Source organism: Fringilla coelebs (assembly GCF_963513975.1).
Source record: "Fringilla coelebs genome assembly, chromosome: 12".
Taxonomy (NCBI): Eukaryota; Metazoa; Chordata; class Aves; order Passeriformes; family Fringillidae; genus Fringilla; species Fringilla coelebs.
The window spans coordinates 3661178-3688752 of record NC_140038.1 but is presented as its reverse complement, the minus strand read 5'-3'; the positions used below and the strand labels follow the sequence as shown (position 1 = coordinate 3688752).

The window sequence follows — 27575 nt, the reverse complement described above, 5'->3', positions numbered from 1 at the left end:
TGCAGCTGAACCAGAACTACTCTGCAGGCAGGGTGTGCACTGCTCCAGGGGTGCTCCAACACCCACCTCTCATGCACTCCTCTGTCCTGGGACATGCAGCCCTTCCAGACAGATTCCCTGCTGCCTCTGGTTCTTTTCCAGCCTTCCAGTGCTTGTGTCTGACCTTGGTTTGGCACAGCCACAGCAGTCCACCCCCAGAGCACAGGGGAAAGCTTCTGCCAGTGCTAGTCCTAGAAAGACACTGGCATCCCTCACTTTTTTTGGGCTCCAGCTGAACAAACACAGGTGCTGCTCTTCACACCCGCCAGCTGCCCTGCTCTGGGGCACGAGCTCTCTTGCTGGCTCTAGGGCTTCATTTGCACAAGCTGCCTTTTTTATTCCCTCATCCCTAAGCCTCAGGCTGCTGCTCTGGGACTGGTATTGCTTGCACCTGAAGGCACTGGGGCTGCCTGAAAGCCCAGGAGTTCCCCCTAATTTTTGTGCCCTACATGCCTGCTCAGAGGGGATCCAGAAGCACAGAGGCGATGCCTGCACCCCCAAATCCTGCAGCAAAAGGCAGGAGCAGGCAGACACCATGGCCAGACAGGAGACTGATGTCCTGGGGCTTGTCAAAGAGGCAGGAGCTTGGAAGCAGGGTGGCTTGTGTCCTCCCTGGCTATGCCAGCTCATTGTGCTGCCTTCCCTCCTGACACTATCCTGCCTGCCCAGGAAAGCTTCCCACAGCCTGGTTATCTCTGTCTCAGCCTCACCCAGGCCAGAAGAAGCCCTAAACACAGAAGCCCTGTGCTCCTCAAAGTCCACATCTAGCCAGGGATGAGGCCAGCTGGTTTTCAGAGATCACAGCCCATACAAAGTCCTGAATTCCCTCCTTCTGTCCTGCCCAATGCCCCCACGACAGCAAAGAGGACTGGTCACTGGTGGTATATTTATATATCAATACAAATAAAACCAAAACAACTCCCAAAAAAGTAACAACAACAAAAAGGTTTCTCTGAGAGCAAAATAGGAACATTTACAAATACTTCTGGCTCTGGCATGGATCAAATTAATGTTTAAATAAAAAAAACAAAACAAAACAAAATAAAAACCACACACAAAAAAAGGCCCCAAAACAAAACAAAACCTCCCAAACCCTGTGCCCCCCTCCCCCAAGATTATAAAAAAATAAGAATATACACATTCAAAGAGCTTATTACAGTATAAAGTTGGGGAGGCCCAGGCAGTGGCGGGGCTGGGGCAGAGGCTCCTTGCCTCTCCAGGGTTTGGGGTTTACTCTTGCTCAGCGCTTTCCCAGCCCATGACTCAACGCAGGGCTGGGCCTGCGGGTTCCCAGTGGCAGCTTGGGAAAGCCGGGCAACCTGGAGAGCCGGTCGGTCCCCACGGCCCCGTCACCTCGTACCTAGTGACTCCCTCAGTGGCGCCCAAGGGCCAGGGGATGCCTGCCAGCTCAGCACCCCCCGGACAGCCCAGTCCTCCAGATCCTCCCAGGAGCACTGCTGCTATCTCTCTCCACGGGGAGGGTGAGACAAAGAAACAGGAGGGACACCATGGAGTATCCTTGTGCCTCCAGCGGGATGGGCACAGGAGTGGGTACTGGGTCCCAACGCTGCCCACGAGGGGAAATAAGGGCAAGGGGGAAGACAAGACAGAGCCAGGACCAAACTCACCGCTCCAGAGATCACAGCAGTGAGGTGGCAGGACAGCGGGGACCCTTGGGAGCTGCTAAAGGGGAGGTTGTATATATGTATCTATATAATAGCCGGGGGGTCACAGCGGGGGTATATTATATACACACATACATACAGACACACAGATGGAGCATCAGGTGACACCGAAGCACGTGCCTCTTCCTCAGCCCCAGGACTGGGAATACATTTCCTAGGACTTTGCAAAGCCCCTCCCTAGGTACATCTTAGGTGGTCCCAACAACAACAAAAAATCCAAAAACAAAATTAAAAAACCCAACAACTCGAAGAGAAGACAAACCACCTCCCCAACCATCCAAACCCAACCGAAACACGACGGGGAGGAGTGAGAGCCCCTTCCCGCGCCGGCAAAGTGGCAGCCACCATTTGGGTTGAATAAGGCACAGTTCCATAGCAGTGCTGACAGCTGAGGTGCTCCGGCTCTGCTGAGTCCCGGCGGGCGCCGAGGCGGCGCGGGCAGTGCCCGAGGATGGGCAGCGGTGTCTGAGGGAGGCGGAGGGTCTCAGTGCCCCGGCGAGCTCTTCTCCTGGGCGGCCCGGCTGTGGTTGGTGAGCAGCAGCCCCTCTCGCTGGGCGTGCTCGAGGATGGCGGTGTAGCAGAAGTAATACTGCTCGGGGGTCTGGATGCTGAAGGCGCGCTGGGTCCGCATGCGCAGCACTGTCTGGTAGATGTTCAGCGTGCCCACGTCCTGCAGCTGTGACAGGCAGATGTCCAGCGCGCAGAAGGTACCTAGGGACGGCGATGGGCATGGCATCAGACACCGAATGGCACCATCAACATCCCTTGTGAGAACTGGAGTGCTGGTGCTCAGCCCCACAATGATCTCCTACGGGCATCTGGGGACTTCTTGATGGTTGTGGCAAGTCCTGAGGACATGTCTCAGCTTGCATCTCCCAGGGACACCGTGGGTCCCTGGGATGGAAATGCCCCAGGGAAGCTGGACTTGTCACCCCACCATCCCCAATCCTCCCCCACACCCATTACCTGTCCTGCCAATGCCAGCGCTGCAGTGCACCACGACTGGGGGTCCCCCAGGGTGACCCTTGAAGCGAGGTCCCAGGGCGCTGACAGCCACTCTCTGCTGCTGCTTCACGGCCCCCAAAAAGTCAATGAGAGTGGCGGCGGAGGAGGGGACGCCATAATCTGGCCAGCTCAGGTACTGGAAATGGGACACCAGCCGCCGCTCCCTGGTCTGGAGAAAGCAGGGGGTTTAGACTCTCTCTCCTCCCCTGACCCCTGGTGCCCCCATGCCATTCCTCCACCAGGCAGCTGTGCCCACGCACCTCTGAGCTGTGGATCTCCAGGATGGTTTTCTTGTAATGGTTGAGGTTCTCTACGCCCAGGTTGGTGATGGTCAGGGCCCCAAAGCACACTTGGAAATCCTTTTCCAGGGGCCAGTACTGGCCGCACTTCCTCCTGCCTCCCTCCTCCAGCCTGGGAGCATGACAACATCAAGCTGGTAATGTTCTCCTTGTCCTGCCTGAGACACCTCCCATGCCATCCAGCCTTGGTCCTTTGGGGATCCCGCAGGGACCAAACAGTCTGCCCTTGACCCAATGTCCCCCTTCTGTGGGGCACTGCTGCAAGATCCCTGCACTGAGCCCAGCGCTGCTTATCCCACACCAAAAATGCTCATTTGGCACAGAAAAAGAGGGCTGTGTCCCTCCATGAGCGCTCACCGGGTTGTCATCACGATCACCAGGACGTTCTGCTCCCACACCATGCGCCAGAAGTCACCATAGGTGTTTTCCAGAGGCCCTGCAGGGACAACCCACACATCAGCCCAAAACCTCACGGATCTGGGCATCCCCCTGCCCAGCTGCATCCACCAGCCCCTCAGGGAACCACCCCCACAGGGAACCACAGCCCCTTCCTGTAGGGGCTGACCCAGGTGTGGATCCATGAACAGCCTGGAGCTGTCACTGGCTGCCACCTCCAGCACCGTGTCCCTATGGCTCAGCGCTGATCCCGCCTCTCTGCTCATCCCTGGGCAGACAGGGCAAACCCAGAGCTGGGACAGGGGCAGGGAGAGGGAGAGGCTGCTATCATGGAGGAAGATGGATCCCCTTGCTTGCTCTCTTCCAGGAAAAACTTCAGTTCACTAGCTGGAAGCTGAGAGGGGAATAAATACACCCAGGGAGGAGTAAATACACCCTGAGAGAAGGGGGACCTGCTGGGCAGTGCCCAGCTCCTGGGATGATCCCCATGGCCAGTGGCTGACACTGGGCAGAGAGGTGGAACCCACGGGTGCATCAGGAGCAGAACAACCCCTTGTTGGCTCAGCCATACCCTGAGTGCCAATGTAAGCATTCCTCTGCTTGTAGCCATCCATGAAGCTCGCGTTGATGTAGTCAGTCAGCTGCAGGGAGAAAAGCATGGGTGAGATAAGGCCTCCAGAACCCTGGGAGAGCTGTGCCAGCTCCCCACAGGACTGTGGGTTTCCCTCCTGGGCTGCCTCACCTCCGGGCGGCTGTATGGCTTTGCCAGCTTGACACGGGTTTGGTCCAGGCAGGGCACGTCCCCGTACCGGTTCTTGTCCTGGTTGTAGGGTGCCCTGGGAGGCGGGGGAGAGGGAAGCAGGGATGTATTCCAGGCAAGGCAAAGGCAGCTTCCCTCCCTCTGTGCAAGCCTCTGGGGCGCGTAGCCTGGGCTCTGCTGCCATCACCTGGCCGAAGCCTCGGGAAGCAGAGTCCCGGCCAGGTCCTGGTCCCTGCTGTCCTATGCGGCTCCCCGTAATTCCCAGAGGCTGCAGGACCCCCAAAGGGGGCTCACACCATCCCTAGGCCGGGGTTCTATGTTGCTAACCCAAAGCACCACACCATGAAGAGGCTGATGGGCCCCCATCCAGCAGCAGAAGCGTGGGGTGGGGAGGCACCCAGCTTTTTGGGGCGAGAGGGGCACCTGGCTCCCTCCCACCAACTCACAAAGAGCAGGCGAAGGTGCCGGCCGGGCTCCTGCGCCGAATGTCTTCGTACTCCTCATAGATGCCACGTTTCTGCTTGTGGCTGACGTGATCCAGCAGCTCCTGGAGGGTGACAGACTTGGGCCCGGGGACGTGGACGGAGCCGTTATCTTTGGGGGCCGCCAGCGGCACCAGGATGAGCTCGTCCAGGGGGTCGGGGTGCCCGTTCTGCTGGGGCAGGAACCGGCAGTTCCAGCTCAGAGGGTCCAGTTTGAGGGACCCTCCAAGGTACTCAGGGAGGCATTCCCGGGGCAGGTGATCCTTCAGCTCTGACATCTTCACCATCTGCACCTGTGAGAGGAAGGGGAAAGGCAGGGGTGACTCCAAGAAGGTTGGACAGATTTGCTGGGGATGGGGAGAGGGATGCCAAAGATCTGGTGCTCGGCAGCTTCCAGCAGATGGGGCTGAATGGCACAAACTGCTTTCACCACCCTGGCACGAAGGGAAAGCAGCCTCAGCCCTGCCCGCTGAGGCTCCTGTGCCAGGAGAGTGCCATGCCAGGAGGGTCCCCACTCACCCGCTCCCGCAGCTTCTCCTTCAGCAGCAGGCTGATGATGGAGTAGGGCACACGGAACCACATGGGTGCTCCCACGATGAAAACCTTCTTGAGCCGAGCTGGGAAGGCACCCTGTGGGTATGAGGAGGGGGTCAGACCCACTCTGCTGTGGCAGGGGACATATCCCAGCAGAGGTGACATCCAGCACAGCGAACCCATGAGGGCAATGCCACATCTGAAGCGTGCTCACATCTGTGCTTGCTTTTATGACTTGATAAGGAACCAAATTACTTCCTTGGAACTAGGTAAGCAGAGGGTTTGGCTCCACAGGGAGAGGTGAAGACTGGGAACTGGGATTATGCAAAGAACACACCCTGGCCAGTATTTACTCTTTTTGATTTTTTTTCCGGAGAAGGGAGGAGGCACCAAATGCCAGCACGATTAAAAATTAATTTGCATCTGTTTTCCCAAAAGTGCTGCCAGCAGCTGTGAGAGGAATCCAGCCTGGGGACAGCTGATCCCTCCCGCCCGCGCCACACAGCAGCCACAGCCGGGTCCAGCCTGGCAAGCTCCCAGTGCCTCCCCGAGGTCCTGCGGGCTGCAGCTGGTGCTCCTGGCCGAGACGTGGTCAGCGTGGTCTGGGGGGCAAATTGATGCCAAAACCACAGGATTTTGGGTTCTTGGTGAGCGAGTGGCCCCCACAGACATCAGTGAACCCCCAGGCACCACCTTGAGCAGGTTGAGGATCTTCTTGCTGAGGTCCAGCTCGAAGTTGGTGTACTGTGAGCCTGCCATGTCGTAGATGAATACCAGCCCGTTCCTTTGCGTCTCAAAGCTGAGAGGAGGAAAAGAACAACGTCAACCCCACAACATGCAACCACCTGGCTCCTGCATCAGCAGGTCTGCCTCACACTGACCCCCAAAAATCCCTTCCCATGCTTCCCCCAAAGGACTCACAGACCCAAACCTCACTTCTGCACTTCCCAGCTGCTTCACCATCTCTTCCTACAACTCTCATTTAAGCCTGACTTGTGCCTTAAGCCTGCCTCAGCAGCATCACTTGTGATGGGTAAGGTCAAAACCAGACAGAGCCCAGCAGGATAAATGGCAGGGGAATGTCCTGGGTTTATATTTTTGGCAGGTCTCACATTACGTCTGGCTGATGGTGGGGCTGCCTCCTCCCCAGCCAGAGCCTGCAGGAATCCAGGACTTTGCTAAACTGAACCCAGGGCGTGGACAGGGCAAGGCTGCAAAGAGCCTGGTTCAGAGCTTGGGGGATTTTGCTCGCCTGCTGAACAACTCCATAAGTAGGACCAGCTGGAGTTCAAACCAGGGAATTTCAAGCCATGGGGAGCAGTGATCTCCCTGGGAGGTCACATGCTCCCCGGGGACCCTGCAGCAGTGTGAGACAGGGTACCCCTGCAGAGGCAGGCTCACCTCTCCACAGCTCGGTCCAGCAGGTAGAAGAGTGCCTGGAGCACCACGTGCTGCACGCTCTTGCTGGGGTGGTGCAGCTTGGCCGTGAACAGGGCGATGGAGGCTCCCGAGGGGTCCCGCACGCTCTGCCGAGGAAACAGGGTCAGGCTCCCGAGCAGCCCCGTGCAGCAGAGCTGGGATAAGCCACCCGGCTGGGGGAACTCCCTGGGGGACACCCCACCTACCAGAATGGTGAACTTCCCGCTGAGCAGCTCCGAGCGCAGCGGCTCCTCGTGCGGCTTCAGCTTCACAATCCCCTCCTTCAGCCGCGTCTCCTGTGGCACAGAGGGCAGTGACAGGGGGCACAGGGGGCACAGGCACGGCCCACCTCTGCCCCACCGGGCACCCAGCTGTCCCAGGGAACCTCTGCTCCATGGGATCATCTTCCAGCACACCCCCCAGTAACAGAGGGAGCAGCTTTGCAACACCAGGTCGGAAAAGGCAATCATGGATGTATATCCTTAACATAGAGGGAAATGCTCTGTGGGCAGCACACACCAGCCAGGAGGGCACCCCATGAGCTGCTCCCAGAGGAGGGGAAGGGATTGGGATCGGTGAGATCTCCATGGCAACCTGCCTTGGCTGAAAAAGGATTTTCCAGCTGGATAAAACTTGTAAGGGAGAGAGAAAAAGAAAAAGGAGGAGGGGGAGGGTGGTCCTGGGGAGCAGGAAGCCCTCAGATGGGGGGTTCCCATCTCACTTACCCGGTAGGAGTGGAAGAGCTCGATGGCCCGCAGGACGTCGAACTTGCGGGCCATGAGGAACTTGACAGCCACATTCCAGGAGAGTGGGGATACATTGTACTGGCCTGTCCACTTGTTGATCTCCTCCAGGAACTGCTTGGTTGCCTGTGGAAGAGATCAGGGGCATGTGATGAGACAGGGTGAGAGGAAGAGGAGGAGGAGGAGGAGTGGCCAAGGAGCATTGTTGGAGCTACAATCCTCAACAGACCCAGCAGGTTCTTGGGGTGAAGCAGGGAGCTTCACAACAGAAGGAGTAAGTGCAGTGGCAATTGAGACAGCAGACTTGCCACATGGGAAAGGGAGCAAGGGATGGGAAAAATGGCCTGGAGGCTGGGGGACACTTATGGAAAGGAGAGGGGGAGCAAAAGGATGATTTTATATGCAACAAAGTCCTATTCAGACACAGCATCCCCAGCACAGCCCCTTCAGCTGGCAGTGGCCTCCTGGGGCTGCAGCTCCACCACGGGGCAGTGAACTCGGCTGTGGGAACACAGGCAGTGACACTGGAGGGCTGACACTTCAACCTGCTACAGGACATGGACCAGCTTGCCCAGTAACACCAGTTTCACACACACATGGAACACCAGGAGGGTCCCAGGACGCAGCTTTGCCTTCTGCCGTGCATTGATCCCCTGTCCCACACAGGAGCCCCAGGGGTGACGGGGCAGAGCAGCCCAGTCTTCCACTGCATCCTGCTCAAAGGATGCAGGCAGCATGGAGGGAGACACCAAAATGCCTTTCTCCCACCCAGGCATACGCCAAAATAAAACATCTTCCCAGCTCCCCAGAGCGGAGGATGGTGAGCAAGGAGGAGGAGGGAGGAGAGTGCTGAAGGCTGGCTCCGGGAGGGAGGCAGGCAGGCAGGAGGCGGTGTAGGATGTCAGGCACGGAGTTACTGGGAACTATTCAGAGTTACTGGGAGCTATTGAGCCAGAAAAGCTTGTCGGTGTTAATGACTTCCGACAGGAGGAAGCGAAGGGCTGGGGTTTATCGGCGGCGCGAGGCTCGGCAGGGACAGCGAGCCCCTCTCACGGGATGGGCCAAAGGAGCCCGGCTCACCCCGGGGTCTGTCCCCCAGCACTCTGCAGCCAGAAGCTCCCTAACTTGGTCCCAGAGTCACACAAAGCAGCCAGGCAAGCACCACGGGAAAATACATGGGGCAATACAGGAACCGTCTTCAGCCTTAACATAGCACACATCCACACGTACAGGAATACAGTTTATCTGTAAACATCCTATCCAACGTATCCTGGGCACACCTCCACTTTGCCAGGGCATCCCCCGAGGCACCCAGCTGCTCAAAACCCAGGGCTGCAGATGCAAACCCAAAGTAACAGTGAAGATGATCCTTCCCCAGCCCGTGCAGGACAGTCAAGGTAGGGGAGTGAGTGCCAGGTACAACTCCCACTTCCCTCGGACAAAGACCAGAGCCAACACCGCAGCCTGAGCTCACAATGATACCCCAGGATGACAGGAAGGGAGTCCCCAGATGATGGGAAGAGGGCCCAAAGGGCGTGATGGCAATGAGGAGAGGATGCAGCCTGCAGTTCAGGTCTGCTTCCTCAACATCTAACCCGCCACACTTCACACAATCCCATTTCCAGCAGCTGTCAGGAGGGATGACGGGCTCTTTGCAAGGGGAAGATGCACAAGAACAAGCACTATCTTTGCAGGGCAGTTCAGCCATGAATTCCAGCTTTTCCTGGGAACAAAACCAAATTCCAAACTTACCAGTGCTGCCATTCAACAGCAGGGAGCCAGGCATTACAGAGCTGAGCATCAATGCCAGCCATAGCTCTGTCCCCTTTGTGCGCTCCACTGGGTCTCATCATCATTCCTAGCCCCAGTCCCAAATGGATTTATACACATGTCAATCCCAGTGGAACAGGGATCGCTCCACGTGCCAAAAACAAAGCCTGTGACCCAGAGCTGCAGCAAGAAGTTCTGTTTCTGCAGCACTGGGAGTGAGATTGTCCGTGGCCAGGCGTTTGGAACAATGCTGGTCTTTGGAGTGCTGGCGTCATCCCTGTCCCCGCTGCGCTGGAGCAGGGTGGTGACAAAGCCACTGCTGCCGGAATCCAGGGGTTCTTCCAGCCCTCCTCCCACAGGCAGCAAACCTGCCCTCCTTCTTCAGCGTGGGGAAGCGGGGGATAGATCTGTGAAAATTGCACCAGGGCTGAAAACCTTCCAGGAAGGTTTTGGCTCCTTGGGGACCGGCTAGGGAGGGAGCTGCAGAGAGACAGCAGAAGAGATGTCCCAAGGCTGGCCCAAGAGGAGAAGGGTGAATTTCCCTCTGGCTTGCTGTCAGTAACAGGGGAGAGTGGAGGAAATCTTGATGGTCCCAAGAAGGATGAAGGGATGGCAGGAAGGGCATGTTCCAGCCCAAACCACCACTTACCCATGAAATGAAGGAAACTTCCGTTATTTTGGCTTCCAAGCCACCGAGGGCAACATGAAAGGCAACCTTCCCCACACCAAGCTGATGACCCAAACTTGGAGCCACTACTGCAAACATCTCTTCACCTTCTCCATCCAATATTCCCAAACAAATTAAACATCTCAGATCCCTCTCCTGGGATGCTGCTCCCACTGCAAACCAGCCTTCCCTGCAGGTGCAGGATCTCCAAAACCTCTATTTCTGGAAGCTTTGCCCCTTCCATGACACAGGAGAAACGCAGATCTCAAGCACCCGTGGGGACAGAGGGCACTCCCTCCTTGGACACTCCAAGGACACTCCCCATTCCTTAGGATTTTATCACCCTGGAGAGAGCAATGCTGCTCCCAGGAGGAAAAAGCCTGGTAGCTCTGCATTTGCTGAGCACCAGCACAGGCTGCAGGAGGGGCTCTTCCATGGAGGTTTTGGAACTCGGCATCTCCATCCCAGCCCTCCTAAACCTCCCTGTAGAAACGAAGGATTTTTAAAGGAGAAAACCAACCACCAAACCAACTGGAAAACCGACCATTTTGGAAGGAAAACGGGACCTTTTCGCCTTGGCTCTGCAGTCCCCAGCGCCACCAACGTGGCCAGTGTGACAGCCCGAGGGGGCAGAGGGATCCCGGCAGCTCGCCCAGTCCCGCTCCCAGGCTCCACATCCCCATCCACAGGGAAGCCCAGCGGCCGCGGGTGGGCAAGCCTGGCGAGGAGGACAAAGGAGGGGACAGGCAGGGATTGCTCCGGCCACCCGAGGCGCCCCGGCCGGCTCCAGGGCCCCGTTCCCCGAGCCCAGCAACATCCTCCCGCGGTGACGCAAGGCCGGCGGAGGAAGCCGGGACGTCACGGGAGGCCTGGGGCGTGGGAAGCGCGTGCACACGCATCCATCCCCACGCATCATCCCCACGCACCGTCCCCACCGCAGGGAGGCCTGCCAGCGGGGCCACGCTGCTCTGGGGACGGGGGACCCACGCCCCAGCACACACGGCAGGGGCCTTGCGAGGGCTCCTGGGGAACGGGAAGGATGGGGGGTTGCGTGGATGGGGGTTGTAGCGTGGGTGCCGCGTGGGTTGGGAGGCTGCGGGTTTGGCGGCTGCATGGATGGGGGGCTGCGTGGGAGTGGGGGGACTTCCCATCGGGAGAATCGCTGGGCTGGGAAAAAACCAGCCTGGCAACCCGCGCTAGCCAAATACCGATGGGAAAGGAGCGGTGCGGGGAAGGAGCCCCCGGCGTCCTGCCCAGCCCGACCCGGGGAAGAGGAGCCCGGCGGGACCTACCTGCTCCTCCTCCGCGCTGAGCTCCGCGGCCATGCTGCGCGCCGGGCCGGGCCGGGCCGGGCCGATCCGAGCCGGGCTGGTCTAGGCGGAGGACGCCCCGGCGGAGCCCATCCCCGGCGCTGCGGGCACCGGCCCCTCCCGGCGGCGAGGGCGGCTCCGCCCCGGGGGCCCCGCCGAAAGTGCCGAGAAAATTAAAATAAAATGGGGGAAAAAAATTTTAAATATCTATGTATGCGTGTGCGTGGTTGGCGTGAGCCCCCCGGGAAGTTTGGCTCGGCCCGGGAGCGCCGTTCGGCTGGGCCGGGCCGAGCCGAGCTCCCGCCCCGCTCCGCTCTGCCCCGGCGGGGGCGGCGGCAGGAAGCGCCCGCAGCCCCCGGTCCCTCCTCCCCGTCCCCTCCCCGCGGCTCGGCCGACCCCGCAGGGCGGGCGGGGGACAGGAAGCCCTCCCCGGCGGGGGGGCGAGCGGGGGACAGCAGCCGGGATGGGGCCGGAGGGGCCCGGTGCCCCCCCGGCTCCGCCGCGGCTCCCCCAGCCCCGGTTCCGGGCCGCGGCAGGCGGGAGCGCCGCCGCTAAAATGGTGGCAGCATCCTCCTCCCTTTGCTGGTGCTGGATAAAATTCCCGGCAGCCGCATCCTCCCTTGCTGTTACCGGATAAAATTCCCGGCACAGCTTTCTGCCTTGCCGGGATTCCAGCCGCGCAGCCTTCCCCCCACGAGCAGGACTCCGGGGTTTCCAGGCGTCTCTTTCCACTCCCTCCTCTACGGTCCCTAAATTGCATTTCCCAGCCGAGCGCAGGTGTCAGCGCCTGGATGGAGAGTCCCGAAGCTCCTCCGGGAAGGAGCGGGGATCCCGGGAAGCACAGCAGCGCTCGCTCCAAAAAGCCAGGCCCTGGGACAAGGGGACATTTTGTTCAGCCGAGGAGCACTGTGCTGGCAGCGTGCCTACAGCCAGAGCCTGTGCACCTAACTGGGAGAAAATGGAAGTAGGGCAGAGGGAAGGGGCTGAGAGCCCCGGCTGGATGAGGGCTCCAGGCTGGATCTGTCCCCCAGCGCCCCGAGCCACCTCTCCTGGTCGAGCTGCCCGCTCAGCTCTGCTGCCCCAGGCCAAATTTCAGCCCCCGGTGGGGTGACCCCTCCAGTGGAGCTGCTGCCTGTTCCAGCTGGGAGTGGGATCGCACCCAGCAAACAGAAGAGTCGCGGCACCAAACTGTGCTGGCCCCCGCGACTTCCGTTTGACACCCTCCCTCCGAAAACCGCCTTTCGTTCCCAACAGGAATTGTAACGCAAATATTTATTTCTCCAGCCCAGCTCATGCTTTTAAAAGGGAAACTATCAGGCATCATCTGGAGCCGGCGGGAAGCTGCAGCCGCTTCCCTCTTGCTCTCCTCCATCAGCGCACACAGCCCCTCTTCGGCTGTATTTCCTCTCCTTCCCTCCTGGAGGACCTTGGAAGGCTGCTGGAGGGCAGTAACCTGAGCTGCAGCTTTCTCTGCCCTAAGGGATGCACAAATCTTCCATCCAGATGCCCACCTCCGGGTTTAATTGCCTGATGGAAGGAAAACTGTGCTGACAGGAGGCTGGATGCAGTATTCCGCTCAGCGCTCTCCCTGCAGACGTCTGCCAACCAGGGAGGCTGAAGGTGGGAACCTTTGAGGGACGGGGAGGTTAAGGCAGTCCAGGTACTCATCCTCTTTCCCTGGGTCAGCTGCTTCACATGTTAAAAAAATAATACCGAGGCCAGTCGCTTAAGCAGCTGTTTGAAAGCGACAGCTCGAACACTGCGGGGCCAGGGTGCCACTTCCCTGGTGGGGAAGGGGAGCCGAGGGCAGCCCCCTCCCACAGCCAGGCCAGTTCCTGCTGCCCGCTGCTATCATCAATAGCGCTGCACGGCCAGATGGTCGCACACAGCCCACACGCTTGGCACAGAAACCAGGCTCTTTCTGGGAAAAACGGGGGGTGCAAGGGCAGGATACAAGTGCACCCGCTATCTGCAGGTGGCCATCCCCACTCTCAGTATCTCCTCCAGGGGAATTTCCATAAAGAGCTGGGAGGAGAGTCCCCAACGCTGTCGTGAGCTTGGTATTTCATCTCCCTCCTTTTCATCCCTCTCTGGAAACCAGCCTGGGGACAGTGAGAATGATCATTTCATCCCCCCAAAACCAGGGAGTGGGAGCAGCCGGTGCTTAAAAGGTGGGGTTGGGCTGAGATGAGAAAGACAGGACAAGAGGCTGAAGTACCTCGATGTGCAGAGCATTAAACCCACACAAGCGTTTTCTCTGCTCCAGTCAGCACTGGAACCAATTTTTCAATCCCTATTTGGGAGGCACAGCACGCATCCACCCTTAGGTAGCAGGAAGACGCTCAAGAATTTGTCTTTCTGAGAAACCTTTTATTTGGCACGATCAATGGTAGCGTTTTTCAGAGAGTACCCATTCCTTCCTCCCCCCACTGAGAAAAGCCTCGAGGAGAGAGAGGCTTCAGCCGTGCTCGCGCTGCACAAAGCCCTGCTCCGAGGCAGGTCCTGCTGCAACGCAGGGAAATTTAGATTTTCTCAAGAACGCGTGGGTGTGGAAAGTCCAGCCTTTGGATTTACAGCAGATCACTGCAAACTTTTTGTTAGTAACAACTTTCATTGGAAAGGCTTCAGAAAACAGGTGGATCAAAGGCTGAGAAGCCCCGATTTCCCAGGGCTGGGAAGGTGGGGCTGCTGCAAGGGTCACATGCAGCAGCTGCACCTCAGAGGTCCAAGCACTGTTCCTATGCTGGAGTTTTGCCAAGACTCTCACAGAAGCAGGGTCAGGAGCTGAACTGTATCCCTGCACTATGGGGACAGATAATTTCCCAACACATGACTGCTTAGCGAAGAACCAGACTGTTAAGGCCTCATGGAAGTCATGGCAAAGAGTATATAGATATATAGTAACAACAAATACAAAAAATCCAGCAGCAAGTGGGGCAAGATATTCCACTGTCATGCCCTTTAAACAAAGCCATCCTATCATCATTACTCTGCCCCCTCTCAGGAGCACGAGGCACAGTGATGAGCAGGGAGCCTTTTCCCTGCTCTCTGCCCAGCTGGGCTGTCCCAGCAGCTCAACTCTCCATCTGGCTCACTGCTCCATCCCGGCCCTCCGGAGACTTTTCTGGCTGAGGGGTGGACAAGTGTTCCAGCTCGTAGTGTCCGTTCCTCGCGGCCGCCTGGCCCTTTTCCGCCGCCAGCTTTTTACTCCTCTTGCTCTCGATGATCTGCTGGAGCTGCCGCCCGGCGTAGTCGGGCTTGGCCGTGAGCTCGGTGGCGGGCACGGTGAGCCCCAGGATCTCGGGGACCATGTAGGGCCGGAGCCAGCCCACCAGCGGGGTGCTGCCCGGGGTGTAGTGGGTTTGCTTGTGGTAGAAGAGCAGCCCGTCGACCTGCGGGCGAGAGAGAGAATGAATGAAAGGGCAGAGCTCCTGCAGGTGAATGACCAGGCACCAGACAACGGCTCTGCTCTCTGTTTGCAGGCCAAAACCACCAGCTGGATCATTTTTCCTCAAGCAGTGCAATAAATAGCGGAAGGGAAAGGAGAAACCTGCAGAGCTGCTGCCCTGAAAGACCAGCGACTCCCAGATGGCTTTAAATTGTCAAAGGCAAATGAGTCCAGCTTGGTGTCGGCACAGAGCAACGTCCTCTGGATGCTTTCATCCCATTCTGCAGAAAAGCCAGAGAGTCTCTGAATAAGGCAGCCCACTTTACTGGATTAGGGCTATTTTAAATAATACATTTGGAAAGTAATTAGCCCGAGCGTGTGACGCCAAGGAGCTCCGATTCCTAACAGCTCTTTCAGCTGGCTTATGCCAAAAAAATTCTTAACGTTTCCCAGGAGAAAACTTCTCCAAGCAATCAGTGACAGTTAAGGGCACTCAGGACTTTAAAGGTTTAGGCCCTAACTCTTGTGCTACTATTTCCACACTCTGCAGTGCTGCAGCTGGCTGACGTTTTCCCCACTTCCCCACCGTGCTCAGGGATTCTCATCCCCCCTCTTCCCACGCTTCCCAGGGGTGTGCTCTGCGAGGTTGGATCCTGCTGTCAGGCTGACTAATGCTGGAGGTGGTGCTCCTCTTAGCTCAGCTTCACAAGCTCTTAAAAGGCCATTTGGCTATAAGGAAGAGTGGCTGAGTGGGCAGAAAAGAGGAGAACAAGAGCCCACCTCAGGATGAACTGCTCCCAGGCCCCTCCCTGATCCTACAGCCTCCAGAACAGAAACACTGGCTGAGCACAAAGCAGCATATGTCCACTTCTGCTCCACAGATGCTAACCTCTGCCAGAGAGAGTAAAGCTTCTGGCACTATTCTGTCCATAATTTTCGCTGTTAACATCTTGCAAAATAATCCCAGAAAAAGGGGGATTTCTGTGCTAGGAAAACATAAAACCAGAACAGTAAACATCATGATGAGCTTGTGCAAGCCCTCTGGACATATAAAGTGAAAAGCTTTTCCCCCACCCTGCCTCCTGGCAAGAATCAGATTCTGCAGCACTTCAGTACATCCAGCCCATTCTTGTGGGTGCAGGGCCCTCGATGAGCAATGGGGATTCTCCGATACCCACAGGAATGTTTCAGTAAAGATCAGAGCCTGGAAGGCCTTCCAGATCACTCCAAAGACCTTCCCCAAGCTGGAGAATTCAAAGGAGTTCAGCCTGGTGGACTTAGGTCAGGTTTCCCATTCCCCAGTTTCAGTGACTCCTATATTCCTTCCCGTTTATTTATTTTGTTGGCTGGGTCCCTCCCCCGAGTCACCACAGTGACAGTGGCCACATCAGAACGAGGACTGACACTGTCCCTGAAGGCCTGAACCTGAGGAGAGACTGGCCTGGCAGGATTTAACCTTCCACAGCCACACTTTCCAGATTTAAGGTGCTTAACAGTCCTCCCATTCCTAAACATCAGGGTTTCTCAGGCTTTGGCTCCCCTGCCTTCGTGGAAAGCATGGTTTTACTCAGATCTATGAGAGGGACAGTAACTCTTAAGATCCACTCTAAAAACCACTTGAAATTCAGAGCCAGTCAACTGATCCAAAGTCTACTGAATTCCAGGGAATAAGAGTCCACTGAATAGAGTGGATCAGGCCCTAGCTCTGAGGCTACAGATTAACTCTGAAGAAGACCCAGATCTGAAAGCACTGACCTCCTCTGTGGCCACCACACACACAGAATCCCTGTCAGCACCAAAAGATGCTCAGTCCAGACCTAAGACCACCTCTGTTACCCTCTGCCCATAGTCAGGATGTATTTTGCCTCCTGCAAAGTTTATTCTGTTCTGTGCCCGTGGTAGAAGGCGTTTTTGGGGATTTTTGGGCTCCCTCTTGTGGCACACCACAGAGACCCACAGCTCCCTTCTTCCTGGAAAAAGCACCGTGGTTCCTGTGGTGTTGGGGCTGCTTCGAGCCAACATACACCACGTTTTGCTTCTTGGGGTCACGCCCTGATGCAGCAGAGGGCCTGGGGGGGCAAATCACAGCTGGATTACACAGCTGGAGCCTGTTCAGCTCCGTCTCCTGCTCCAGAGTTTTGCAATGGCCTCCTTTGTAGCCCAGAAGTTTGCTGCTCTGACTGCAGTGGGCAAATGCTCCTCAGCCGTCCCTCACAGGAGCAGATGCCTCAGGAGGGAAAGAAGACTTCACTCAGGAAAGCCAGGAATGACTGTTTCTACAGAGGCACTTGGAGCATTTATTATTGGGCAAGCCAGCTGTAAGAAAGCTGGGAAGCCTCTTCAATCCATGTTCAGAGCAGGGTCTGGCAAGACCAGCGAGGGGTTGGGACTTTCCAGCTTGCTCTGATGACTGTCCTGGCTCTCACAAGCAGAAAGCAAAGTCAGCCCTCACAGCCAAGTTAGTGCCCTTAACTTAAACCTGCACCTATTTTAATGGCTTGCTCAGGATGGGAGACCATGAAAGGCACTGTCACATCAACGTGGCTTTTGGCTTCGTGGGACAAGAAATCTCTGTGGAAGCTGTTCCTGAAGTAGGGCTGGCTGAGACTGGGCACTCCCAGGAACAGCTGCAGCCACTGGAGGAGCTCTGGCTCACAGATGTTGTCACTGTCACCGGGTCGGAATGCCACCGCCTCCTCCATCCCCTTCCCTTGCAGTGACAAGTCAGCCAGGGCAGGCAAAAGCAGCCAGAGCTGATTCCACAAGGGCCTGAGGCTCACTGCTGACAACCACACGGAACTGAGCTGGGTGGCACGTGGCTTTGCCTGTCCTGCCCTTCCCCGGAGGTCAGAACAGCACAACACCTGTGGCAGGGGAAGTTTAGAGTGGATTTGGGAAATATTTTCCCCCAGGGGATGGTCAGGCACTGGAAGAGGCTCCCCAGAGCAGCAGCCATTAGCCCCAAGCTTGCCAGAGCTCAGGGAGCCTTTGGACAACACTCTCAGGCCCAGGGTGGGATTCTTGGAGCTGTCCTGTGCAGGGCCAGAGCTGAAATTTGATGCTACTACCAGGTGGTCCCTTTCCACTCAATACTGTATGATTCTGCTCTTAAAGCTGATGAAGCAAACCCAAGTGTCCTGCTCAGTGATTTCTGTCACAGCCAAGTGCCCCCAGCCCCAGTACACCTCAGTCACCCATCATGAACACCCAAACCTCCCAGAAACCATTGGGATCTTATCACTACCCTTCCCCTTCCTCCCCACAAAACAGCCCAGCTGCCTTGTTGGAAGCACCAACACCAAGGAAACGCACATAAGCCCATCCAGGGCAGTGATCAGGACCAGTTTTGGCCCTAAAAAGGTCAGCTGTCCATCACACAGCTATGTGAACCTGAGCTGTGCTGCTGTGGAGGCAGCCTGAGTGTCCTCTCATCCCAAAAGGCTCTTTCAGACACAGCCAACTGCAGCAAGGGCAGCACAAACCCAGGGAGTGCTGTGGTTTAACTCTTGCTCGTTTGTGTGGTTGGATGAGGTGTGTGACAAGGCAAAGGACCAAACATGGCCATAAAGGCATCCATCTCACACAGGAAACAGCAACTTGGAAGCTTTCTGCAGCCTCAGGAGAGCAAATTCCCAAGGAGAGGGGATGCACCTCTCTCCCAGCACTGTCAGAGCTGTTACTAAGGCTGAGGTCCAGTCCCCACCTGAGTGTTCTCACCTCAAAGGGAAAGTCTGTAGCCAACAGGTCACACAGGCTGTCCGAGGAGCAGGGGAAGTTCTGCAGGCCCACAAATTTGTACTGGAATAGTAAGAGAGGGTTAGGAGAGGCAACTCTCTGGTCTACAGGAGAACAAGCTGCTGCACTGGTGTGTAGGCAGCTAAAAAGGAAGGATTCCTCCACTTCAGGATGTGGCATAAGAGGGAAAGGGTGACGAATAGCTCCCACATTCTCCTGATACCTTTTTTCCCAAGTACCTAAGACTGCAGGAAGGACTTTTCAGGAGACCTGACCCAGAGATGCTCTGCTAACCAAAACAGAAAATGATGACCTCCGGGCAGGATGCAAAGCAGACAGACGTCTGCTCCAGGCTGCTGCCTCAGCCAAGCCAATCTTTCCACCCAGGAAATGAAAGCTGAAATGACCCCCCCTCCATTAGGTAGTTATCCTCTAGATATTCCTGTTGGGAGTCAGGACAGGATGTTCTCTGAGCACCGACACCCTCCCTGCAGTCAGCCCCATTTATCACCGAGATGCTCAGCTCACAGGAGCTGCTCTGCTTGGCCATGTCTGAGCACACAAATCTCTCATGTCTGTACCCAAAATTCACGTTCCAAGCTGCTGTGGACTCCAGATCTGACCCTCATGTGTAAGCCTTCAAAGGAAGACTTTTTATTCTGGCTCAGCAGGGACTCTGGGTGGCAAGCCAGCATTCATCCTGACAACTTCAATGATCAGTTTAAACAGAGGGAAGGCTTAAAGCTTTACAAACCCACAAGACTGCCAGAATAAACCCCATTGTAGTCAGGCTGCCAACCAACACTGCTCCTGAAGAAACCACACTGGCTTTCCATTCCATTACAAGGGAAAGCTAAAAACAGCATGGAAGTTAGCTGATACCCTGCAGTGTGATCTCACTCAGCACTTTGGATAGGGGGGAAAAAACCCCACTAAACTCATTTACAATATGCAGCGGTTCTATTTACATCCTGACCACGGCATCCCATTTCATCAGATCTACACTTTGAAGCCTGATCTGTGAGGGGAAGGGAAAAAAAGGAAAAAAAGCTTCCACTTGTGAAAGAAACTGCTGAAGCCTGCTGAACAGGAGAGCTTACCCCCCCCAGCCTCCTCCTCAGTACAAAAGGACTTACCGGATTAATCCTGCTTTTCTCTCCCAACCCTTCCTCCTCTTGGATTTTTGAGGAGAGCCAGAAGAATCTGAAGTCAGTCTGTGAAAGGAGGCAGAGTTAGTGACCATTCACCCCACAGCACCTGGCAGCATCTGCTGAGCACCTTTGTTCCTCTGCACTCACCTGGGAGATTTACAAACTCAACTTCATCTGCAGAAACAGCACCCCAAACCCTGCTGTTCCCCCCCTAACACTTATCCAGCAGCTCTAAAGCTGTAAAGATGCTGCTGCTTAGGGGAAATATCTGCCTTTTGCAGAGTGAGCTTCCTGCAGTGCTGGAGCAAAGCAGCTCAGGGAGCAGCAGGGAGGGCAGGGCTCAGTACCTGGCAGTCATAAACAGGGTGTCCTCTCCAGCACATCACGTCCAGGATGTAGTAGGTCTGCTTGGCCTCGTTGTAGATGCAGTCCAGGATGCTGTACACTGCACACACAAACACAGGGAGGTCCAGACCTGCTCCTAGCACTGCCCAAGCCAGCTGGCAAATACCAGGTCCTAGCTCTCTGACAATAATCCTGCCCTGATGTGGGACTGTGGCGTGCAGAGGGAGCCCCTCCTGCCAACACAAACTGCAGCCACAAAAAGCCTTGAGCTTGAGGAGTCCCACGAGGCTGCACAGGGACCAGTCAGGGGCACAACAAGCAAGGGCATGTTTCAGGAAATGGCATTTTCCAGACAATAAGCCTCTCTTTTTGGGGCAAAAAAAAAAGAATTCCAGGCCATATTAATAAAGATGACACTATACAAAGGTCTCTGTCAGAGGACAGTGAGGATGTTGGGGTTTAAGAGTGTCAAACAGGAAGCTTGTTAAAAGATGTGGTAGGATGATTTTAAACTGGAAAAGGGCAATTTTAGATTAGGTGTTAGGAAGAAATTCTTTCCTGTGAAGGTGCTGAGTCCCTGGCAGTCGTGTTTCTGCCCCATCCCTGGAAGTGTCCAAGGCCAGGTTGGACAGGGTTTGGAGAACCCTGTTTTAAAAGAAGGTTCCCTGTCCTTGGCAGGGCAGTGGAACAAGATGAGCTTTAAGGTCTCTTCCAACCCAAACCACTTGGGAATTCTATGTGTTTATAAAGGCATCTGACACTGCTCCCATCTAGTTATCTCCAGAGATACAGAAACTGGCCTGAAGCTGACCACCCCCAGCACAAAAAAGGGGCACAGCTGTGGGCCTTGGGGGAGCTGGAGGAGCAGCACTGGGCCTGTCAGCACGCACAGACTCTTCCCCTCTCTCTATCCCAGATCCTCCTCACACCTGTACCTTTGTCACTGGTCGAGTTGTGCCGGTTTCCCCCCGGCAGCAGGGATGGGAACCTGTTGACGCAGAAGCCACTCTTGGTGTAAGCTGCTGTTGTGCCCTGTGAGGAAAAAAGGAGAGGAAAAACCCAGTCAAGGCAGTTTTATGTTGGCTGTGAATGGGCAGACATCCTTCAGCAGCTGGTGGAAGCCCACTTACCCTGGAGGCCACGACAAGAGCCCTTTTCCCGACGGGACACACCACCACAACCCACTCCTGCTCCAAATCTGAGGGGACATCCACCAGCCACTCCGACAGCATCAGCTAGAGAGCCCAGGAAGAAGAACCAGTCAGTAACAGCTCTCCTGAAGTTAGGACAACAAACAGCTCAAGGGTAAAGCAAGGAGGTTTTGACTTTGCTTTGGCAGCTACACTGGGTGCTTTAGAGGCAGCTGGCACTGCTTGTCACCCCCTCAAAGGGCTCCAAATGAAGTCCAACCTGCCTAATGTATTCTTCCCCAAGCCTTTCTCTTGCTTCCCAGCTGCTGACTGAGCTTCAGACCACAGCACAGGGCTCACAGCCCATGACCAGGCACCCCACACCTTGGTCCCCGCTCCAGCACTTCATTTTTAAAAACACAGCAGGGCCCAGAGATTCCAAAATGTCAGGAGTAAAGAGCCTGACCCCTTCAGAGGTTGCCTAAATGGCTGTGTGTTATCAAGGACCAATACAGCACCCAGGCTGATAAAACCCAGCTGAGTTTGCCCTTTTTTCCTTTCCAAACACTGGAAAACAGAAATCTTTAGCTGAACACTGCCTGACTGGGTACTCATGCTGCTGCCTGAGCTGAAATCTCCTAAAGTGGGGAACACAGTGATGCAGAATTAACAGAATTAGAATCAGCAACCTTCGAGGTCTTTTACAACCTAAGTGATTCTAAAGCAGATCACATCTCCATGTGCTTTCCATTTGAACTCAGCGTGTTTTGGAGCTGAACTAAGCACAATTTCTCTGCACCGAGACAGACACACTCTGAGCCCCCAAATGGCCATCACCGTGGCCTCAAACCACCCCACACCCCTGCGCCACAGCCACGGGGACACGGCGCTCCTCACCTGATTGGCGTAGCGCTTGGGCAGCTTTTTGCCAGCATCCACGTCCATCGCCTCATCCTCCGCATCTTCCCCTTCCCTCTCCTCGTCCTCGCTCTCCACCCCTGCCCAGTCGTCCTCCGCCAGCCTCCTGGCATGGTTCACGTAGTCCAGCCGCCTCCTGGGGTGGACAAACAACCCGCCGGGGTGTCAGGTCCCGCTCGCACCCCGCTCCCCTCAGGCAGCTCCGGGCCGGCCCAGCGCGCCCCGCGCTCCCGGCCCGCTGCCCCCATCCCGCCCGCTGCCGCGCTCGCTCACTCTCTCTGGATGCGGAGGAGGCGCTGCCGGCGCTCGGCCTGCCCGGGGCCGCCGCGGGGTTTGTAGGCGGCCAGCCGGGGGTGCGGCGCGGCCGGGCTGCAGGGCCCCGCCAGCCCCACGCCCGCCGCCAGCGCCGCGCTCAGCTCCTCCATGGCAACCCCGCGGCCCGCCCGCCGCGCTTCCGCCCGCGCCGCCCGCAGCGCCCCCTCCTGGCGCGGAGGCCCCGCGCCCCCGCAGCCCGCTCGCCCCGTGCCTCAGTTTCCCCCGCGCCCGGGCACCGGGACGGGGCGCTGCGGGCCGGGACCGGGCACGGGCGACGGGCACGTCCCGGTAGGGACGCGGGAGCGGCCGCAGCCCCCGCGGGCGGGGACTCGTGCTCCCGGGCCGGCTGCCTGCAGAGGGCAGCGTGCGGCTGGCCGGGCCGGGCCGGGCCGCTCCCCGCCGCGAACCGGGCGGCGGAGCGGGGAGCGCTGCCCTGCGTCACGGGAGGCTGGCGGCCGGCTCCGCCAGCCCTTCGGCAACGGGAGCGCTGCCCCGTCATAGCCGGTGGCTGCAGGAGCAGCCCCGACACCGACACGGGCACCACCGCCGGCGCCGCCTCCGTCCTGCGTGAGATTTACGGATTTCAGGGAAAAACCAGAGCCCACCAACCATCGGGAAAGTCGGCCCGGAAAGGAATTGCAAAATCCCGGGATCACCGGGAGGTTGGGCAGGGTTTGGGGTCGTTCCCGGCGCTCTCCCGGCGCCCACCGACGGGAAATTTAGGGTGTTTTACCCACAGGAGCCCCGAGAAAAATCGCTTTGGATTTATTTCCTCGTTGGCAGCCAGGGGTTTTCCTCCCGGAGAGTGAAAGCTCGGGATCAGCCTCCCAGAGAGATAAACCCTGCGCGGACATGGCAGAGCCCGGCTCTCGGGCCGGCCGGGATCCGCATCCCGGGGGAGCCAGGGGAACGCCGCTCGCGTGACTGGGAATCTTGTTTTTATCCAGGGAATGTCGTTTTTTTAGCGGGGAATGTTCTTTTTAACCGGGGCGCCGGGATCGCGGGGGGTCACTTGGACATAGGGACGTTGGCGTCACCTCGTAAGGGATTTCTTCTCCACCTTTTTTTTTTTTTTTTTTCTTAATTTTATTATTTTCCTGGGAAAGCGGCCAAGCCATTTCCCACAGCGCGCGGTGGTGATCCCGGAGCCGCGCGAGCCCGCGGTATTGCCGGGATTGGGGGGGTGTTTTGGCCGGGGGGGTTGCGTTCCGCTGGCTCCCCCCCGCCCCCCCTTCCCGACCCGGGACCGGCCATGGCGTTGAAAGCCAGAGCGCTTTACAACTTCCAGAGCGAAAACAAAGAGGAGATCAGCATCCAGGAGAACGAGGAGCTCGTCATCTTCAGCGAGAACTCCCTGGACGGGTGGTTACAGGGCCAAAACAGCCGTGGGGAGACCGGCCTCTTCCCCGCTTCCTACGTCGAGATCCTCCGCTCCCGCTCGGGCTCCAACTACACGGACTATTCCAGCAGCCCGGTCGGCTCCCCCGGGCACGATTCCTCCTTATACTCGGCGTCCCCCAACCCCGGCATCTCCTACCAGGGCAGTTTTGAGGACGATGATGATGATGATTGGGATGACTGGGACGACTCGTGCACGGTGGTGGAGGAGCCCCGGAGCGCGCCGGGCACCAACGGGCACCCCTCGCCCAGCCTGCCGTGCCCGGCCGCCTACGGCCACCACCAGCACGCCGGCTACCGGCCCAAGCCGGCGCTGGAGAGGCAGGACAGCATGGGCTCCTCCAAGAGGGGCAGCGTGGTGGGCAGAAACCTCAACCGCTTCTCCTGCTTCGTCCGCTCCGGGGTGGAAGCCTTCATCCTGGGCGACGTGCCCCTGATGTCCAAGATCGCCGAGACCTACTGCATCGAGATGGGCTCCAGAGGCCCGCAGTGGAGGGCCAACCCCCACCCGTTCATCTGCTCCGTGGAGGACCCCACCAAGCAAACCAAGTTCAAGGGCATCAAGAGCTACATCTCCTACAAGCTGACGCCCAGCAACTTCAACTCTCCCGTGTACCGGCGCTACAAGCACTTCGACTGGCTCTACAACCGCCTGCTGCACAAGTTCACGGTGATCTCGGTGCCGCACCTGCCCGAGAAGCAGGCCACCGGCCGCTTCGAGGAGGACTTCATCGAGAAGCGCAAGCGGCGGCTGATCCTCTGGATGGAGCACATGACCAGCCACCCCGTCCTCTCCCAGTACGAGGGCTTCCAGCACTTCCTCTGCTGCCGCGACGAGAAGCAGTGGAAGCTGGGCAAACGCCGGGCGGAGAAGGACGAGATGGTGGGCGCCAGCTTCCTCCTCACCATCCAGATTCCCACGGAGCACCAGGACCTGCAGGACGTGGAGGACCGTGTGGATGCCTTCAAGGCCTTCAGCAAGAAGATGGACGACAGCGTCCTGCAGCTGACCAACGTGGCGTCGGAGCTGGTGCGCAAGCACGTGGGGGGCTTCCGGAAGGAGTTCCAGAAGCTGGGCAATGCCTTCCAAGCCATCAGCCACTCCTTCCACATGGACCCTCCCTACAGCTTGGATGCCCTCAACAACGCCATCTCCCACACGGGCAAGACGTACGAGACTGTGGGGGAGATGTTCGCTGAGCAGCCCAAGAACGACCTGTTCCTCATGCTGGACACTCTCTCCTTGTACCAAGGGCTCCTCTCCAACTTCCCGGACATCATCCACCTGCAGAAAGGTAAGGAGGCGTTCTTCCCCCCAGGAATGGCCCCGTGTGAGTGGGAATGGTGCTGCGAGTGGGATGGGGATGCAGTGAGGAAATCCTTCATTGGGCCTTGAAGGGAATGGGGAATGAGGATGGGAATGGGGATGGGAACCACTGCCTGTGCCTCTTAGGGGCACGGTGTGGTCCCCGCTGGCACAGCCCTCCAGCCAGCCCGGCCTGGCAGAGTCTGCTAGGGCTGTTGGGTCCAGAGTCTAGCCCAGTGATCCCGTGGACTCTGTAACTGCTGCTGGTGCTACCCAAAGCACTGCCAGGGGTGGTCAGCATGGATGTCACTTCCCCCAGCATGGATGTCACTTCCCCCAGCACTGCTGCTGTTAGGTCTGGGGTGACCTACCCTGCACCTCTTGTGCACCCCCACCCACTGCCACTTGTCCCTCCTCATCCTCCCTTCCTGCCAAGGCAGTGAATGGGTGGCCAGCAGGAATACCAGAGCTTGCTCCCCCAGGGCTGGGACATGGCTGGACATGGCCTTGGGTCGGTCAGAGGGGCTGAGGGGGCAGGGCAGTGGGATAGGGGACATATTGAACCTCTGGGGACAACCAGGGTTGTACTTTTCAGGAGTATGTCCCTGCACCTCCAAGGCCACCAGGAGGGGGTTAGCACCCCCAGGGCATCAGAGCTCCCCATGTCCCATTTGTCCTGGTTCCCTGGATTTGGTGGGATCAGAGGGGGGAGAAGTGTCAGCTGCTCTCTCCCTGGGGCAGGCAGCAGGCAGGCAGGGCTCGGTGTCCCTTTGCACCCAGGCAGCCAGCGATGTGGGTGTGGGGCCAAAGTCCACACACACTCCTCCCCGCCCAGCTGCCCGCAGCAGGGAGGGGACACCCACACCAGTGTCCCCAGAGCCTGGAGGACAGGTTTTCCCCAGGGTGAAGCCAGGGCCGTTTGTGCCTAACATGCAGGGATGTCTGTGCATCACTCTGCATCCCTGGGGGAGGCTGGGAAGGCAAAGGGCGCAGGGAGGATTCAGTCCTGCCCGGGCAGCTTCCCTGCCTTTCCTCTGAGTGTTGTTTACCCATGGAGAGGGGCTGGATCCCGTCCGGAAGCGAGGCCGCGTGGGCAGAGCGGAAGGCAGGATTTGGCCTCCAAACTTTGCTTCTTCCTTCTCCTCCTCCTCCTCCCCTCTGGGAGCAGGGCTGGCGCAGCGGGAGGACTGTAACCCCGGGTCTGGTGCTCCCGGCAAGGGGCAGGGAGAAGGGAAGAGAGCCCAGTTCGAGCCAGATTCTGTTTTTAGTTTTTTAGCCTCTGTGCTAATGAGGGGGAGGAATGCAGGGCTGGAGCCAGGCAGGATTCTTTCGAAACCGAGCTGTAAAAAAACATGGAAGGAGAGGGAAAAACTGGTGTCAGAGCATCAGCTGCCTCTGGGAGTGGGAGATGCTTTCCCAGCTGAGCTCCAGACAGCACCACGTGCCCTTGCCACATCCTGGTTCACTGCTTCCTTGGGCTGGGGTCTCCCAGGGCTGCTCCTGACCCCCATTCATGGAATGGCATGGAATGTTTGGAGGGCAGGCTTGGCTGGGGTGTTTCACTGTGCTAACACTGCCCCATGTCATCTTTGCCTTGAGTCACAGGGCTCCAGGAGCCCAGAGCCCCAAAACCAGCTATACATGAGGCTGACTGCTCAGGATGGAAAAGGAGCTGGGGATGACAGAGTCCAGAGGGAAAATGCTGCCTGCCTGGAGGAGAGGGAAGGGTTTGATGGGCAGGGGGAGATGCAGGCACATCCCTCCCTGACATGGGGCAGGTCTGTGCCTCTCCTTTGGGGCCAGGCCAGGGAAGGGGCCCGAGGGTCGCACGCATCCCCTGACGCTGCCCCTGCCTCGCCAGGCGCCTTCGCCAAGGTGAAGGAGAGCCAGCGGATGAGCGACGAGGGCAGGATGGACCAGGAGGAGGCGGACGGGATCCGCAAGCGCTGCCGCGTGGTGGGCTTCGCCCTGCAGGCCGAGATGAACCACTTCCACGAGCGGCGCGTGGCCGACTTCAAGAGGATGATGCAGTCCTACCTGAGGCAGCAGATCGTCTTCTACCAGCGCGTCAGCCAGCAGCTGGAGAAGACGCTGCGCATGTACGACAACCTCTAACCCTCGTCCCGCTCCGCCCGCGGCCCCCGGGGCTCGCCGGGGCCGCACGGGAACTCACCACGCTAGTGACCAAATGACTTTGGGCTTCCTTCCCCCTTCCCGGGCTGGCAGGGAAGGGCTCGCCCGCGGGCTGGCCGTGCCACCTCTTCCTTTCTTTCCCCCGGGGCCCTCCCACCCTGCCACGGGTCTGGCGGGAGCGTGGGGAGGTCACAGGAGGGACAGGTGGGGAGGTAACGGTGCTGGGGTCTCTGCCCAGTGATTTTTAGCTTTCTGAAAGCCCACTCTCCTGGAGCAGGGGTGGGTGCATCCCAACCCGCTGGGAGGAGAAATCCAAGCGGTCGACATTTTGCACACTAAAAGCTTTTCTGATGGAAAAAAAAAAGAGAGAGAAGAAAAGAGATCTTTATTTGGAAGAGATTTTTTTTGTTTGTTTGTCACAAGATGTTTTCAATATTTTCCATTTTTCTGCAGCATTTTTACTGATCAGTTTTTAACTAGATGCACAGAGGCAAAGAGAAATCTCTTTTGTCTCAAGTATGGCTGCTGACTGGGAAAAGGGAGAAAAAAGGAAAAAAAGGGAAAAAAAATAGCCCCACAGCCTTTTCAATAAAAACATTGGTAGAAAAAACACCCACCTCCTTCCCAGAGATGTCTGTGGAAAATAG

The 27575-nt window shown here is 57.6% G+C and overlaps 2 protein-coding genes across 3 annotated transcripts; one reads left to right on the top strand and one right to left on the bottom strand.

Moving 5' to 3' along the window:
* Positions 1 to 762: 762 nt before the first annotated feature.
* On the bottom strand, positions 763 to 22216 carry LOC311158550 (tyrosine-protein phosphatase non-receptor type 9-like). Of its 2 annotated transcripts, XM_084214031.1 has the most exons (19): positions 22050 to 22216; positions 21756 to 21912; positions 20859 to 20963; positions 20664 to 20760; positions 19731 to 19828; positions 19369 to 19446; positions 18215 to 18295; positions 7345 to 7488; positions 6826 to 6915; positions 6602 to 6726; positions 5894 to 5999; positions 5186 to 5296; positions 4631 to 4959; positions 4167 to 4260; positions 3996 to 4065; positions 3386 to 3464; positions 2990 to 3140; positions 2691 to 2898; positions 763 to 2435 (listed from the first exon to the last, which is right to left on the bottom strand). In XM_084214031.1, exons 1-19 carry the CDS (start codon positions 22199 to 22201, stop codon positions 2209 to 2211), a joined length of 2502 nt encoding a protein of 833 aa, XP_084070157.1. In that variant the 5' UTR covers positions 22202 to 22216; the 3' UTR covers positions 763 to 2208. The 2 variants fall into 2 exon arrangements, with proteins under 2 accessions (XP_084070157.1, XP_084070156.1); XM_084214030.1 differs by lacking the exons at positions 18215 to 18295; positions 19369 to 19446; positions 19731 to 19828; ... (2 more) ...; positions 21756 to 21912; positions 22050 to 22216 and adding an exon at positions 11092 to 11523.
* Positions 22215 to 27575, top strand: SNX33 (sorting nexin 33). The gene is made up of 2 exons (XM_084214032.1): positions 22215 to 24784; positions 26657 to 27575. Exons 1-2 carry the CDS (start codon positions 23344 to 23346, stop codon positions 26908 to 26910), a joined length of 1695 nt encoding a protein of 564 aa, XP_084070158.1. The 5' UTR covers positions 22215 to 23343; the 3' UTR covers positions 26911 to 27575.

Excerpts from the sequence above, each read along its gene's own strand:
- LOC311158550 (XM_084214031.1), bottom strand. The coding sequence starts at position 22,201 with ATGGAGGAGCTGAGCGCGGCGCTGGCGGCGGGCGTGGGGCTGGCGGGG. Across the intron at positions 7,489-18,214 it reads CTACAGACTTTCCCTTTGAG|GCAACCAAGCAGTTCCTGGA; the intron begins GTGAGAACACTC and ends TCTCTTCCACAG. Across the intron at positions 6,916-7,344 it reads AGCTCTTCCACTCCTACCGG|GAGACGCGGCTGAAGGAGGG; the intron begins GTAAGTGAGATG and ends TCTGTGCCACAG.
- SNX33 (XM_084214032.1), top strand. The coding sequence starts at position 23,344 with ATGGCGTTGAAAGCCAGAGCGCTTTACAACTTCCAGAGCGAAAACAAA. Across the intron at positions 24,785-26,656 it reads CATCATCCACCTGCAGAAAG|GCGCCTTCGCCAAGGTGAAG; the intron begins GTAAGGAGGCGT and ends CTGCCTCGCCAG.